This window comes from Mauremys mutica, chromosome 5, assembly GCF_020497125.1.
Source record: "Mauremys mutica isolate MM-2020 ecotype Southern chromosome 5, ASM2049712v1, whole genome shotgun sequence".
Lineage (NCBI taxonomy): Eukaryota > Metazoa > Chordata > Testudines > Geoemydidae > Mauremys > Mauremys mutica.
This window is the reverse complement of record NC_059076.1, coordinates 97,256,731-97,269,436: the sequence shown is the minus strand read 5'-3', so window position 1 is coordinate 97,269,436 and position 12,706 is coordinate 97,256,731. Positions and strand designations below refer to the sequence as shown.

Sequence of the window (12,706 nt, the reverse complement as noted above, 5' to 3'; positions counted from 1 at the left end):
AGCCCGGTCACTAACAGGGCTAACTTCCCATTTGGAAGAGGGCTGCTCCCGCATCTCTGCAACCCGCCTGGCTGCTGACTGCGGAGTTGGGCCAGTCCGGAGAGCAGGGGGATGCCAGGAGCCCAGCAGGGAATGGGGGGAGAAACCAGCGTGGAGCCAGGAGCCCCGGGGCAGCCAGGCCCTGAGGGGCGGGGGGGGGAGGACTGGGAGCTGCGATGGACTCCAGAGCCCAGGCTCTCAGCCCCGCCCCCACACGGGGCCTCTAAGGTCAGTCCCTGGTGAGGACACGCACCCCCAGGAGCGTGAGCTGTACGTCGCCTTTACGCGGGTTGCCCGAAGGCCGCAGGGCAGAGGTGCCCCCAGGGCCGGGACCAGGAGAAATGAGCTGCTGCTTGCGTCGCCAACTGCCCTTAAATCCGATTTGGCGCATGCGCAGTGCTACAGAGGCCGCTGTCCCTCCTGCCGCCAGTCCCGCCCTTGTGCTTCCGGGTCAGGCTCTCACCAGCGCGCGCCGGGTTGGCTTGGGACTGGAGCCTTGGCCCTGGGCAGCGCCTGGCTCGTGCAGCTTGGCGGCGAGAGCCGCCCGCCCCCCGCGGCTCCCGGTCTTGCGAGCGCAGCCCCAGCCGGAGCTCTGCGGCCCGCGCCGCTGCCGTGTGCCCGAGCCGGCCGGGCCCCCGGTGCAGGGACCGGGGGGGGGTAAGGCGGTAACAAGCCGGTGCGGCTGGCCCGGGGGCGGGCTCGCTCCCCTGGGCCCGAGTGTGACTCTGCTCCCGCCGCTGTCCGTGGGCGGGGCAGGTCCCGCTGGAGTGTCCCTGGATGGATCCCGAAGCTCCCTTGGTGCGGAGGCGGCTCTGCGGAGCCCGCGGCTGAGCCCCGCGTGGCCGCTGCCTCCGGGCGGGCTGCGTGTGATTCCTGCCCCCAGGGACAGCATGTTGTCGCGTGTGACCAGGGCAGCGGGGGTCGGGGTCAGGCTGCGGCGCGCCTGTAACGCTGCAGCTTTCTTATGCTCTCAGCCGTGCATGGAAAAATGCCCTGCGGCTCATGTTGTGTTCTCCAGACCCTACAGTTCCCAAAAGGTGATGAGCTTTTTTGTTTGAAATAGATACAATATTTGAAAACTTGTACTACTGTCGGGTAGAGGATGAAAATCCCTTTTAACCCAACTGGATGTCTCTTGGCCCTTCAACTTTTAATTCTACTCTTAGCAAGAAGGCCTAACTCACCCTATTTGATCCATATCAGTCATTTTCCAAAATTGTTTTTTTGGTGCTTGCCTATTTTCAGTCAGTTGGATTTTAATATTGTTTGCTCTGGTTCAAAATAAAGTTTGAACTCAACTATGTCTAATGGTCTGAGCTCAAATTGGGAGCCTAGGTACTTGAGTCCTAATTGTGGCTCTCCCACTCACTTGCTAGGTGGGAGGTCAGTGTAACCTCATCTGTTGCCCTGTCTGTGAGATGGGAAGTCTTACTCAATTTGTGGGTATTTGAGGTGTGATTAGTCAATATTTGCATACTTTTAAAACAAAGCAGAGTGCTAGTATTACCATAGCTTAAAAGGGTCCAAAAATCTTTGGCAATAGACATGGAAGGGTAGCTTATCTGTTTACTGTTCTGAGGTTTTTTTATGCACTTTTTCCCTTGTAAAGAAGAAACAAAAACAGGTCCCATTGTTTCTGCTGAACATAACGTGATAGCATATTCCAGCAGCAATACTGCTTTTTGCTTCTAACGTTACTCTAATTCAGTGCAGTTGGAGACTAAGCAGTCCCTAAACCAGGGATTGGCAACCTTTGGCATGCGGCCCACCAGGGTAAGCCCCCTGGCAGGCTGGGCCAGTTTATTTACCTGCCGCGTCGGAAGGTTCGGCTGATCGCAGCTCCCACTGGCCTCGGTTCGCTGCTCCAGGCTGATGGGGATGGCGGGAAGCGGTGGCCAGCACATCCCTTGGCCCGCACCGCTTCCCGCAGCCTGCATTTAGGGTGACCAGATGTCCTGATTTTATAGGGACAGTCCTGATTTTGTGGTCTTTTTCTTATATAGGCTCCTATTACCCCCCAGCCCATCCCGATTTTTCACACTTGCTGTCTGGTCAACCTACTCCCATTGGCTGGAAGCAGCAAACCGCGGCCAGTGGGAGCCACGATCAGCCGAACCTGCGGACGTGGCAGGTAAACAAACCTGCTTGGCCTGCCAGGGGGGCTTACCCTGGTGGGTCGAATGTTGCCGATCCCTGCCTTAAACAGTGCATGGTTTTGTGTTTTTGGGGGGCGGGGGGGAATGAGTTACAGCATGTATAATATAGTGCCTGTTACATGGCCCACAAAATGCCATATATATAGGAGACTTAGGGTCTGATCCTGTAGTCCTTATACGGATAGCACCCATGGAAGTCAGTGGAAGACTTTTACATAATTTGGTTCTGAGACACAGTTGCACAAGTCAGCCACAGAGCAAGGTTTGTTTCAGAAATGTATAACATCCTACCAAAAAGGACTTGATTGACCACTTGATGTCCTTACCTAGCCTGCTGCATAGTCATATTCTGCAGAATTTAAACTCTTATTAAGGTTAAAATAAGTTTGTCATAGTTGTAAATGTATTTTCTAAATGTAAACATTTATACATTGTTGTTTTTCCTGAGTCTGCAGACAGTTCGAAATAGTAGCTGTTAGGTATTAACACCCCACAACTTCAATTAAACTTATTGGGATTTTAATACCAAAGACTGTCACTTTAAAAGGCAGCATTATTTTATTTTGCATGTATTAGCAGATAGGATGGAGAAAGGGTTGGGTGGGGGTAAATTGCTGCCGGAAAGCAGATGTAGATGGGAGAAAGAAGCAGAGGAGGTAGTGAACCAAAGGAGTATGAGGAAGGGAGAGACAAAAATAGGAGTGGTCATGAAGCTGAGCATATTTTCTTGCTGAATGGGTCAATAAAATATTGAATAATTAATTAAAATCTTAATACATAAAGGTAGAGTCTTCCCTGAGTCTTTATACCGTACCTGCTGATATCAGTGGGTGTTCCACTTCGGATTGTTCATAGTATGCTGGCCTCAATTTATACCCTGGTTCTGACTACAGCTAAAAGTGGAATTCAGTCTGCTCCAGAATAAGTTTGACACTCTTCGACTAAAATATACAGAGGGTCATACGCAAGGACCATCTCCAGATTTATTTTATTTTGGTTTAGGTGACTTGGTCCTCTTCCATCTGTCACCTCTTTCTAACTTTCTCCCTCCAGTGCCTGAACTGGCAAGTTGGTGACCAATCTGTCTTTGAAAAGCTATTTGTGTGTCTTTTCTTTGCCCTCTATCCCTCCTTCCTCTTGGTAGTTTTGAATAGAATTGATACTTAGCAATTATTGGAGGAACTGTTCCCAAAAGACTAATTGTGTAGAGGAATTACCGTATTTATTGGCGTATAACACGCACTTTTTTCCCCTGAAAATAGGGGGCAAATGATGTGTGCGTGTTATACGCCGATATAACCACCCCAGGCAGAAAAGAAAAGCGCCGGCCCCCCCCCCAGCGGCGCGGAGCGGCGCCCTAGCCCCCGTCCCCCTCCCGAGCGGCCCGAGACCCCGTCCTCCCTCCCTCCCCCGAGCGGCCCTGGCCCTAGCCCCCGCCCCCCTCCCGAGCGGCCCGGCCAGAGTCGCCTTAGTCCCCGACCCCCTCCCGAGCGGCCCGTGAGCCCGGCCCCCCCCCCCCCCGAGCGGCCCTAGCCCCTGCCCCCCGCCCGAGCGGCGTGGCCCGACCCGGCCCGAGCCCCCGTCCCCTCCCGAGCGGCCGAGACCCCGTCCTCCCTCCCGCCCCCGAGCGGCCCTGGCCCTAGCCCCCGCCCCCCTCCCGAGCGGCCCGGCCAGAGCCGCCTTAGTCCCCGACCCCCTCCCGAGCGGCCCGAGATCCCGTCCCCCCTCCCCCCCGAGCGGCCCTAGCCCCTGCCCCCCTCCCGAGCGGCGTGGCCCGACCCGGCCCGAGCCCCCGTCCCCCTCCCGAGCGGCCCGAGACCCCGTCCTCCCTCCCTCCCCCGAGCGGCCCTGGCCCTAGCCCCCGCCCCCCTCCCGAGCGGCCCGGCCAGAGCCGCCTTAGTCCCCGACCCCCTCCCGAGCGGCCCGAGATCCCGTCCCCCCTCCCCCCCGAGCGGCCCTAGCCCCTGCCCCCCTCCCGAGCGGCGTGGCCCGACCCGGCCCGAGCCCCCGTCCCCCTCCCGAGCGGCCCGTGGATCAGTAGCCGCCATCGGTACCGGTAACTGCTCAGGCAACCCGCGCCTTCCTCTTCACGTCTAATTCTCGCGGCCGGCGGAGCGTAACCACGGTAACGCTCTGCACGGTTCGCGAGAGTTTTCAGCCTCGCGAGAGTTGTCTGAGGCAGGAGAGCTTGTACCCGTCAGGTACAAGTAGAGTACAAAAAAAATAAGTGAGTGACGTCACCCGCTGCCTGACAGGGGAAGGGGGGAGCTAAGAGATGCACACTAGCAGGCAGGCCCCCCTCCCTGCAAAGGCAACAGTGTGCACCTATTTAAAGGGGACCAGAGTATCAAAAGAAGCCTGCCAGGGGGGAGCAAAGAAACAATGCCTGACAGGGGGATGGGAGCTGGGAGCTAAGAGACACACACTAGCTGACAGGCCCCCCTCCCTGCTAGGCAGCAGTGTGCACTGGTTTTAAAGAGGACCTGAATAGCAATAAATCTGCCGGGGGGGGGGGGGAGCAAAGAAATACGGTACTGCTTGATAGGGGGATGGGATCTAAGTGATACACAGGACCCTCTCCCCCATCCCTGCAAAGCAGAGTGTGTGTCTATTTGCTCCACTCCCCCTTTTAGGCAATGGGCGTGTTTGGATCGAGCCCGACAGGATCCAGCGCTGTACACCGTCAATCATAGGTAGCGTGTGTATGTGAAGCTGACGTTCGGGAAATGCCTCACTACTTATGATTGGCGGTGTGCAGTGATGGCTTCCTGGGGGGCTCGATCTGAACACGCTTGAGCCATCCTTAATTTTACCATACCATACAAACACATTACCATACTACACACAGCCATGCTACAACACACACTACACACAGCCATGCTACAACACACACTACACACAGCCATGCTACAATGCACAGATATTACAACAGAGTAGCGGTAAATGTACACACCCCTGATACTACCTTACTCTTTTTTTAATTTAAACTTAGGTAAAAAGTACCGTATACCACTGCAGTGTGACTCATCCTGACATTCCGACGCTAAACTCAGTTGAAAAACTGCATTCATTACCGTACTTAGGGTATTTCCCTACTACTGGTATCCCTAATGGATTCAAAACAAAAGCGTGGAGCGTATACAGCTGGTTTCAAGTTAAAGGTCGTGGAATATGCCAAGCAACATGGAAATAGGGCTGCAGCAAGGCATTTTGGAGAGCCACCAACAGAATGCACAATACGAGAGTGGCGAAAAATGGAAGAAAAACTCAAGACAATATCAAAAACAAAATGCAATTTTCGCAGCGGTATTGCTAAATGGCCAAAATTAGAAGAACAGGCGAAGGAGTTTGTACTTAATCATAGAAAAGCTGGTATTGCTTTATCAACCAAAATGATCATCATTCAAGCAGTGAAAATCAGCAAAGAGTTGCAAATACAAGATTTCAAAGGGACAGCATCATGGTGCCAAAGATTTATGAAGAGGCATGAGCTTCGGATGAGAACAAGAACCAGGATTTCCCAGCGTATGCCAGACGATTATGAAGAGAAGATAATAAATTTTCATAACTTTATTATCAAACAAAGGAAAAGACAAAATTTTGAAATTGGTCAAATAGGCAACATGGATGAAGTACCACTCACCTTCGATGTTCCTTCAAACAAAACTGTGGAAGCAAAAGGTGCCAAGACAGTAACAATTAAAACTTCAGGGCATGAAAAAAATCATTATACTGTGGTCCTTGCTGTCACTGCAGATGGAAACAAGCTGCCGCCATTGGTCATTTTTAAAAGGAAAACTTTTCCTAAGGAGAAAATTCCAAGTGGCATACAGGTGCATGTTCACCCCAAAGGTTGGATGGACAAAGAAGGCATGAGGCTTTGGATTAGAAATGTGTGGGAGAAGCGCCCAGGTGCTTTGTTAAAGAAGCCATCCTTGTTAGTACTGGACTCGTTCAGATCTCATCTTACAGAACCAACAAAGAGAGAATTTCAAATGTGCAAAACAGAAATAGCAGTCATTCCAGGAGGACTTACATCACAATTGCAGCCATTGGATGTTTCCATTAATAAGCCCTTCAAAGCCTTCATGCGTGAAGAATGGAATAAATACATGTGTGATGAAAGCCAACATGAAGTTACGAAATCTGGGCGAATGAAAAGACCTGGCATTTCAAAAGTGTGTCAGTGGATAAAGACTTCGTGGGACGCAGTTAAAGAAGATATTATTATCAAATCTTTTAAAAAATGTGGCATAAGTAATGCTTTGGATGGGGAAGAAGATGATCTGATTTATGAAGATAGTAGCAGTGAAAGCAGCAGTGTTCATTGTGATTTTGAAGATAGCAGTGAAGATGAAGAGTTTCTTGGTTTCCCAGATAGTAGCGATTTCTGAGTAAACTTTTGTAAAAATATAGAATATCCAAGTTTCTTTGTTAAAACAGTTGTTTTTACTGTCCTTTTACATTATTTACCTTATAAGTGGTAATAATATTAATAAAACAAGTTCTGAGCTACCCTTATTTTGCTTCAAAGTCCTTTATTTGAAATTTAAGTTTTTTTCCTGAAATTTCCCCCTTAAAATGAAGGTGCGTGTTATACGCCTGTGCGTGTTATACGCCGATAAATACGGTAATTTTTCTCAGTTTACACTTTTGCAGCTGGAAATGAAACTTGGTAGAATGAAGAGGTGAGCCATAGCCTAATCTCAGCTACCTAGTGTCTGAAACACTTGCACTAGTTACCCTTTTCCCTAGCTTGTCCTCAGAATTATTTTAGAATGCTAAAAGACTTGCAAAGCTGCTTCAAAATACTCTAATGAATGTTCTATCGGGGACAAAAATTTAAATAGATTTAATGGTAGCTGTTCATGGACTAATCTCACAAATGTTTGTACAAGTTATGGAAACAGACATGAGTGGCAATGCAAACCCTGAGGGGAAAAACAAAGGAAGAGGAGATGGGGGAGAAATAAGGATGAAACTATTTTTCAAGTTCCAAAAAAACCAAAGAAATGAGGAGTTACTAGTTTCATGTATTAGGGTGACCAGACAGCAAGTGTGAAAAAATCGGGACAAACGGTGGGGGGGGGGGGGGGGTAATAGGAGCCTATATAAGGGAAAAAAACCAAAAATAGGACTGTCCCTATAAAATCGGGACATCCGGTCACCCTATTCACGTATACAGGTATTCTGCATCCTGATTTGTGAAATTACACCCTAATCTCTTTGTGAATAGGAATCTCTACTTTTTATGTTTTTCAGGAAAAACTGGATATGTCTATATTTCCTGTTGAAAATATTAGAAATTTCAGTATCATAGCTCATGTAGACCATGGCAAAAGCACTCTAGCAGACAGGCTCTTGGAAATTACAGGTAAGCATTGTGATTTTAGATGTGTTTTTAGTTACCTTTACTTCTCATGTGGGCAGGCGCTGTGCAGACTTCCTAGTACAGTTCTACCACAGCATCTCTAATATCCATGCTGTTCTAGTCCTGGGCTTCTCATGCACATACACCATCAGTTGTACAGCAATATAGATTTTGGTGTATTGCAAACAAATCTCAACTAGACAAAATAAAACAAAAGGGGAGGGTAGAAAAAGAATCAGGGAGGAGATGTGTTGGGGAGTGGGATGAATAGATTATATTTAGAAATGTAGTGTTCTCTGTGCAACTCCTGACAAACGATAAGTAGGTCAGTACTTACAATATTTATTGTACTTATAGTCAGAGTTTGAAGGGCATGGAAAATTTTGGGCAGTCAGAAGGGAACTGTTGAAACCTGGAAACTTAAGATGATGGTTTTGGGAGGTAAAACTTAACCATGAAGTACCTGTGTTATCCCTCACATTTCGATGGTGGGAGATAGAGCTGACTTACTTTGGAGCAAAAAATCTTTTGTATGGTCTTGTGAAAACGCAATGGTCAGGGGAATGTATGCATCATACACTTTATACCTTGGTGTACTGGGCTTGGATGTGGGAGACCCAGGTTCATCTTTCTGATCTGTCTGATTTAGAGCAGAGTTCTTCCCTCTATGTGCCCCAGGCTTAAAAACCTTCCTGGAAATTTTTTGTGGAAATGCTACATCTCTACAAAACATTTATGCGTTAACCATACAGCACGTTACACAGAAATTTCATTTAGATGAAAATGTTTCAACCTGCTCTAGTTCACATCACTCTTACGATGAAATAGTGGACCTTGTTTCATGACTATGGAGGTGTCGCTTTTAGTGAAATCAGTATGGTTATATTATATTCTGGGTAAGTCTATGCTGGGAATGCACACCCATTTGTTGACCTGGCTCTGCAGTGTGCACATTAAGAATTCAGTGTGGTTCCTGTGGAGTCTCTGTTATGCAGATCTGCTGACTGTTTCATGCCTCAAGTAGAAAGAGTGAAAGTAGCAGAGATGCTGCTTCATTTGTGAGGTTGGATTTCTAGTAGACATGGAGGAACTGTGCTGCTATTGAGTGATCCGAGGAGGAAGGATTCCTTCAACCCCGACCCCAAAGGAACTCCCAGGCTATGGTCTGGAGTATGATTTATAGGTCTTAAGCCTCCCCCAGGGTGTCTGTAGATTCAGAAAGATAATACTGTATCATTTCACATTACAAGAAGTTATTTTTGTAATCACAAGATCGTGAAACAATTTTATTTTAATTGAAAGCTTAGATTCTGCTTAAACTGATAGATAAGGCCCACTCATGAAGGAAAGTGCCCTGTGTGCCTTTGGAAAGTGGATTTGTCAAGCTTTGCTCTTATGTAAAAAGTCACCATTTAGATCTAGATTTAAATTTTGGGGGAAGGAATCCTTTCCCCTTGGATTACTCAATAGTTTGCAATGGTCTGTATAAAAAACTAAATAGAAGCTACCACACTCCTTTTGGACAGTGCAAAATTATACTTGTGTAAAATTCAGTTTTTAAAACATGTGTTTTTAGGAACAATTGCTAAAACTGACCAAAATAAACAAGTGCTGGATAAACTGCAAGTGGAACGGGAAAGAGGGATCACAGTTAAGGCACAGACTGCATCTCTCTTTTACAATTATGAAGGAATGAACTACCTCTTAAATCTCATTGACACACCAGTAAGTTAAGTATAAATATTGCTAAAAATCATATGAATCTAAATGTCCTTACTTTAAAATACGCATACTCTTTTGAAATGTTAGGTTTGCCCATTATTCTGTGGTATTAAATTAGTAAATTAATCCTGAATATTTTTCCTCCACAGAGTCTTGAGCTGATGTGTTAATTTCATATAGATGAAATCAACCAGAGACTATTACTGCAAATGACTCTAGTTAAAGTTGTACTTGGCATTCTAAATACCAATTTTTCTTCACAGGGTCATGTAGATTTTAGCTATGAAGTATCACGGTCACTGTCTGCCTGTCAAGGTGTCATTCTTGTAGTGGATGCAAATGAGGTAGAGTTCCAAATTCTCCTGTTCTATGTAGTAAAAAGTATTACCTTATGAGGTTTCCTAAGTCGCTTAAACTTCCACTTTGTTACCCTTTTGCCCTTTGGAAAAAGCGCTGTTGCCACTTTGTCACTCAGACAAAGAATGAGAAAGTGACTTAGGAACTACCAATTAGATGTGTCTGGATACGCTCGTCCTATGAAATGATCATGAAATAAGCTTAACCAGTAATATTGCTAGATTAGTGCCCTGCTACCTACAAAGTGCTGAACTCATCCTCTGGGCTGATGAGTGCCTTCAGCTCCAGTAAAGTCTGTGGAGTTGAAGGCACTCAGCTTCTTCTAGGAAGTGCTCAGCAACTCACAGGATAAAGCCCAGTTGATTCTGGAATTCTAATGCAGTAACAATGCAAATCAGACCAGTGTAAGACGAGTATACTCATTTTGTTTATTTTTTTGTGATACAGTCAACAGCACTTCAAACTGTTGGAGATTTTGAATTTAAAATTTTGCTTTGGGGAGACATTTCTAACTCTAGTTATAGTATAGTATTGCTAAAAACATAACTTTGATGACATTTGTGCTTGTGCCTATTTAGAGGGCCAGAATAGATATCTAGTAAACACTTATTTACAGGAAAATTCATCTTGTTAAAGCAACAGGATATCAGAGAACATTAGATCTTGCTATATTTCTGAAAGCGCACTTAAGTCAGTAGTTGTAGGCAGATAAATAGTGTTAAACTGTGTTTAATTAAACTTTAATTTCAAATAAGATGTGCAGTTGAAATCTGAAGTGCTTCCCAATAATGGAGTTATAGAACACTGAAATTAGATTGATTTGTACAATTATCTGTCACACTTTATATTAAGGTTTCATTTATAAATAGTTTATAAGGAGTTAAACGATTATTAGCTGTTATAACCATGTTTCAAACACTAATATCATCTGCAAACTTTAAGTGTATTCTCTATGCCATGATCCAAATCATTTATGAATATATTGAATACATATAGATAGAAAATATCATAATTCACTGTCTTATTTTTCCCTTTTCTAATGGTTCCTACCATTCTGTTAGCTTTTTTGACTGCATCTGAGTGGATGTTTTCAGAGAACTATCCACAATGATTCCAAAATCTTTCTTGAGTGATTACAGCTAATTTAGACTGCATCACTTTGTGCGTATAGTTGGGATTATTTTTTCCCCGTGCGCATTAATTTATACATAACACTGAATTTCATCTGCCATTTTGTTGCCCAGTCCCCTAGTTTAGTGAAATTCTTTTTTAAGTCTTTGCAGTCAGATTTGGTCTTAACTATTTTGAGTAATTTTGTATTGTTTGATAACTTTGCCACCTCACCGTTCATCCCGTTTTCCAGATCATTTTTCAATATGTTGACCAACATAGGTCCCAGTACAGATCCTTGGAGTTCCCTGTTACTTACCTCCCTTCATTGTGAAAGCTGACCATTTATTCCTATTCTTTGTTTCCTATCTTTTAGGTAGTTGCTGATCCATGAAAGGACCTTCCCCCTTATCCCATAACTGCTTACTTTGCTTAAGAGCCTTTGGTGAGGGACCTTGTCAAAAGCTGTCTGAAAGTCCAAGTATGCTATATCCACTGGATCACCTTTAGCCACATGTTTGTTGAGCCCCCTCAAAGAATTATACTAGCTTGGTGAAGCATGATTTCTCTTTATAAAAGCCATGTTGACCCTTTCCCAACATATGTTCATCTAAGTATCTGATAATTCTGTTTTTTACTATAGTTACAACCAATTTGACTGATGCTGAAGTTAAGCTTACCAGCCTGTAATTGCCAGGATCCCCTCTGGAGCTTTTTAAAAAAAAAATTAAAAAAAAAAAATGTGTGACTTAGCTACCAGGTCACTCACCACACTGGCGCCTCCTGCTGGGCATCTCAGGAATTAGCTCAGTCCCAGAGGGTGCACCCTCAGGTGATGGTGGCAGCTCTCCCATCCTCGCCTCCGCACCCGTTATAGTTCCTTTCTCTCGTCATCTGGTTCATGGCACAGCCCTCCAGCCGTGTCAACATCTGGTCCCCTCAGGGGGACTTCTCCAACAAGAGCCCAGCCACTTCTCACAACAGCTTGGTAGTCCACAGCCAGGCCGCTTCTTCCCTGCTAGCACCTGCCCATCCTCTGGCACTGTAGCCCTCTAGGATGCCAGTCTTCTCCCTAGGGCTCCCTGCAGTAGACTAACTCACTCTGGTCTGCAGCTTCCTTTTATATTGGCCGGCTGGGCCCTGACTGGCTGGTCCAGCTGCCACCTTAATTGTCTGCAGCCACCGCCCTAATTGGCTGTTTCGCCTGCAGCCACTCCTTTGGCTGGCAGCTGCTCAGCCTGGGTATCTGGCTGGTCACAGAAGCTGATTTAAGCGATAGGCTATATAACACAATTAGTAGTTCTGCAATATCCTATTAGTGTTCCTTCAGAGCTCTTGAGTTAATATCATCTGGTGCTGATGACTTATTGTTTAAGTTATCAATTTGTTCCCACACCTCCTGTATTGACACTTCAATCTATGACTGTTCCTCAGATTTGTCACCCAAGACATCAAATGGCTCGGCTGTGGGGATCTCCCCCACTTCCTCTCAGTGAAGACTGATGCAAAGAAATCATTTAGCTTCTTTGCAATGGCCTTGTCTTCCTTGAGTGCTCCTTTAGCACCTTGGTAGTCCACTGATGACCCCACTGATTTTTGGGCAGGCTTCCTGCTTCTGTTGTACTTAAAAAATAAATAAAAATAAAAAATTCTGCTCTTCATTTTTCTGTCCTTAGCCAGCTGTCTCTTCAAATTCTTTCTTGGCCTGTTATCTTATACTTTTATGTTTGATTTGCCTGAGTTTGTTCCTTTCTATTTTCCTGAGTAAAATTTGATTTCCAATTTTGAAAGGATGCCTTTTTGCCTCAGACTGCTTCTTTTACTTTGCTGTTCAACCATGGTGGCCTTTTTGGTTATCTTATTGGTTTTTTTGTTTGTTTGGGGTATACATTTAGTTTGAGCCTCTATTACAGTGTTTTTAAATAGTCTCCATGCAGTTTGCTGGCATTTC

General features: G+C 45.8%; 1 protein-coding gene across 3 annotated transcripts in view; it reads left to right on the top strand.

Moving 5' to 3' along the window:
• Positions 1-741: 741 nt before the first annotated feature.
• The window catches only part of GUF1 (GTP binding elongation factor GUF1), a 45,795-nt gene continuing 33,830 nt past the window's right edge, over positions 742-12,706 (top strand). Inside the window, exons 1-4 of one of the 3 annotated variants that reach the window (XM_045017633.1) lie at positions 742-1,076; positions 7,458-7,569; positions 9,143-9,291; positions 9,552-9,632. In XM_045017633.1, the coding sequence (XP_044873568.1) occupies positions 930-1,076; positions 7,458-7,569; positions 9,143-9,291; positions 9,552-9,632 (489 nt within the window). In that variant the 5' untranslated portion in view covers positions 742-929. Of the gene's footprint in view, positions 1,077-7,455; positions 7,570-9,142; positions 9,292-9,551; positions 9,633-12,706 lie in introns of those variants that run through there. The other 2 variants (XM_045017634.1, XM_045017637.1) reach the window with 2 other exon arrangements.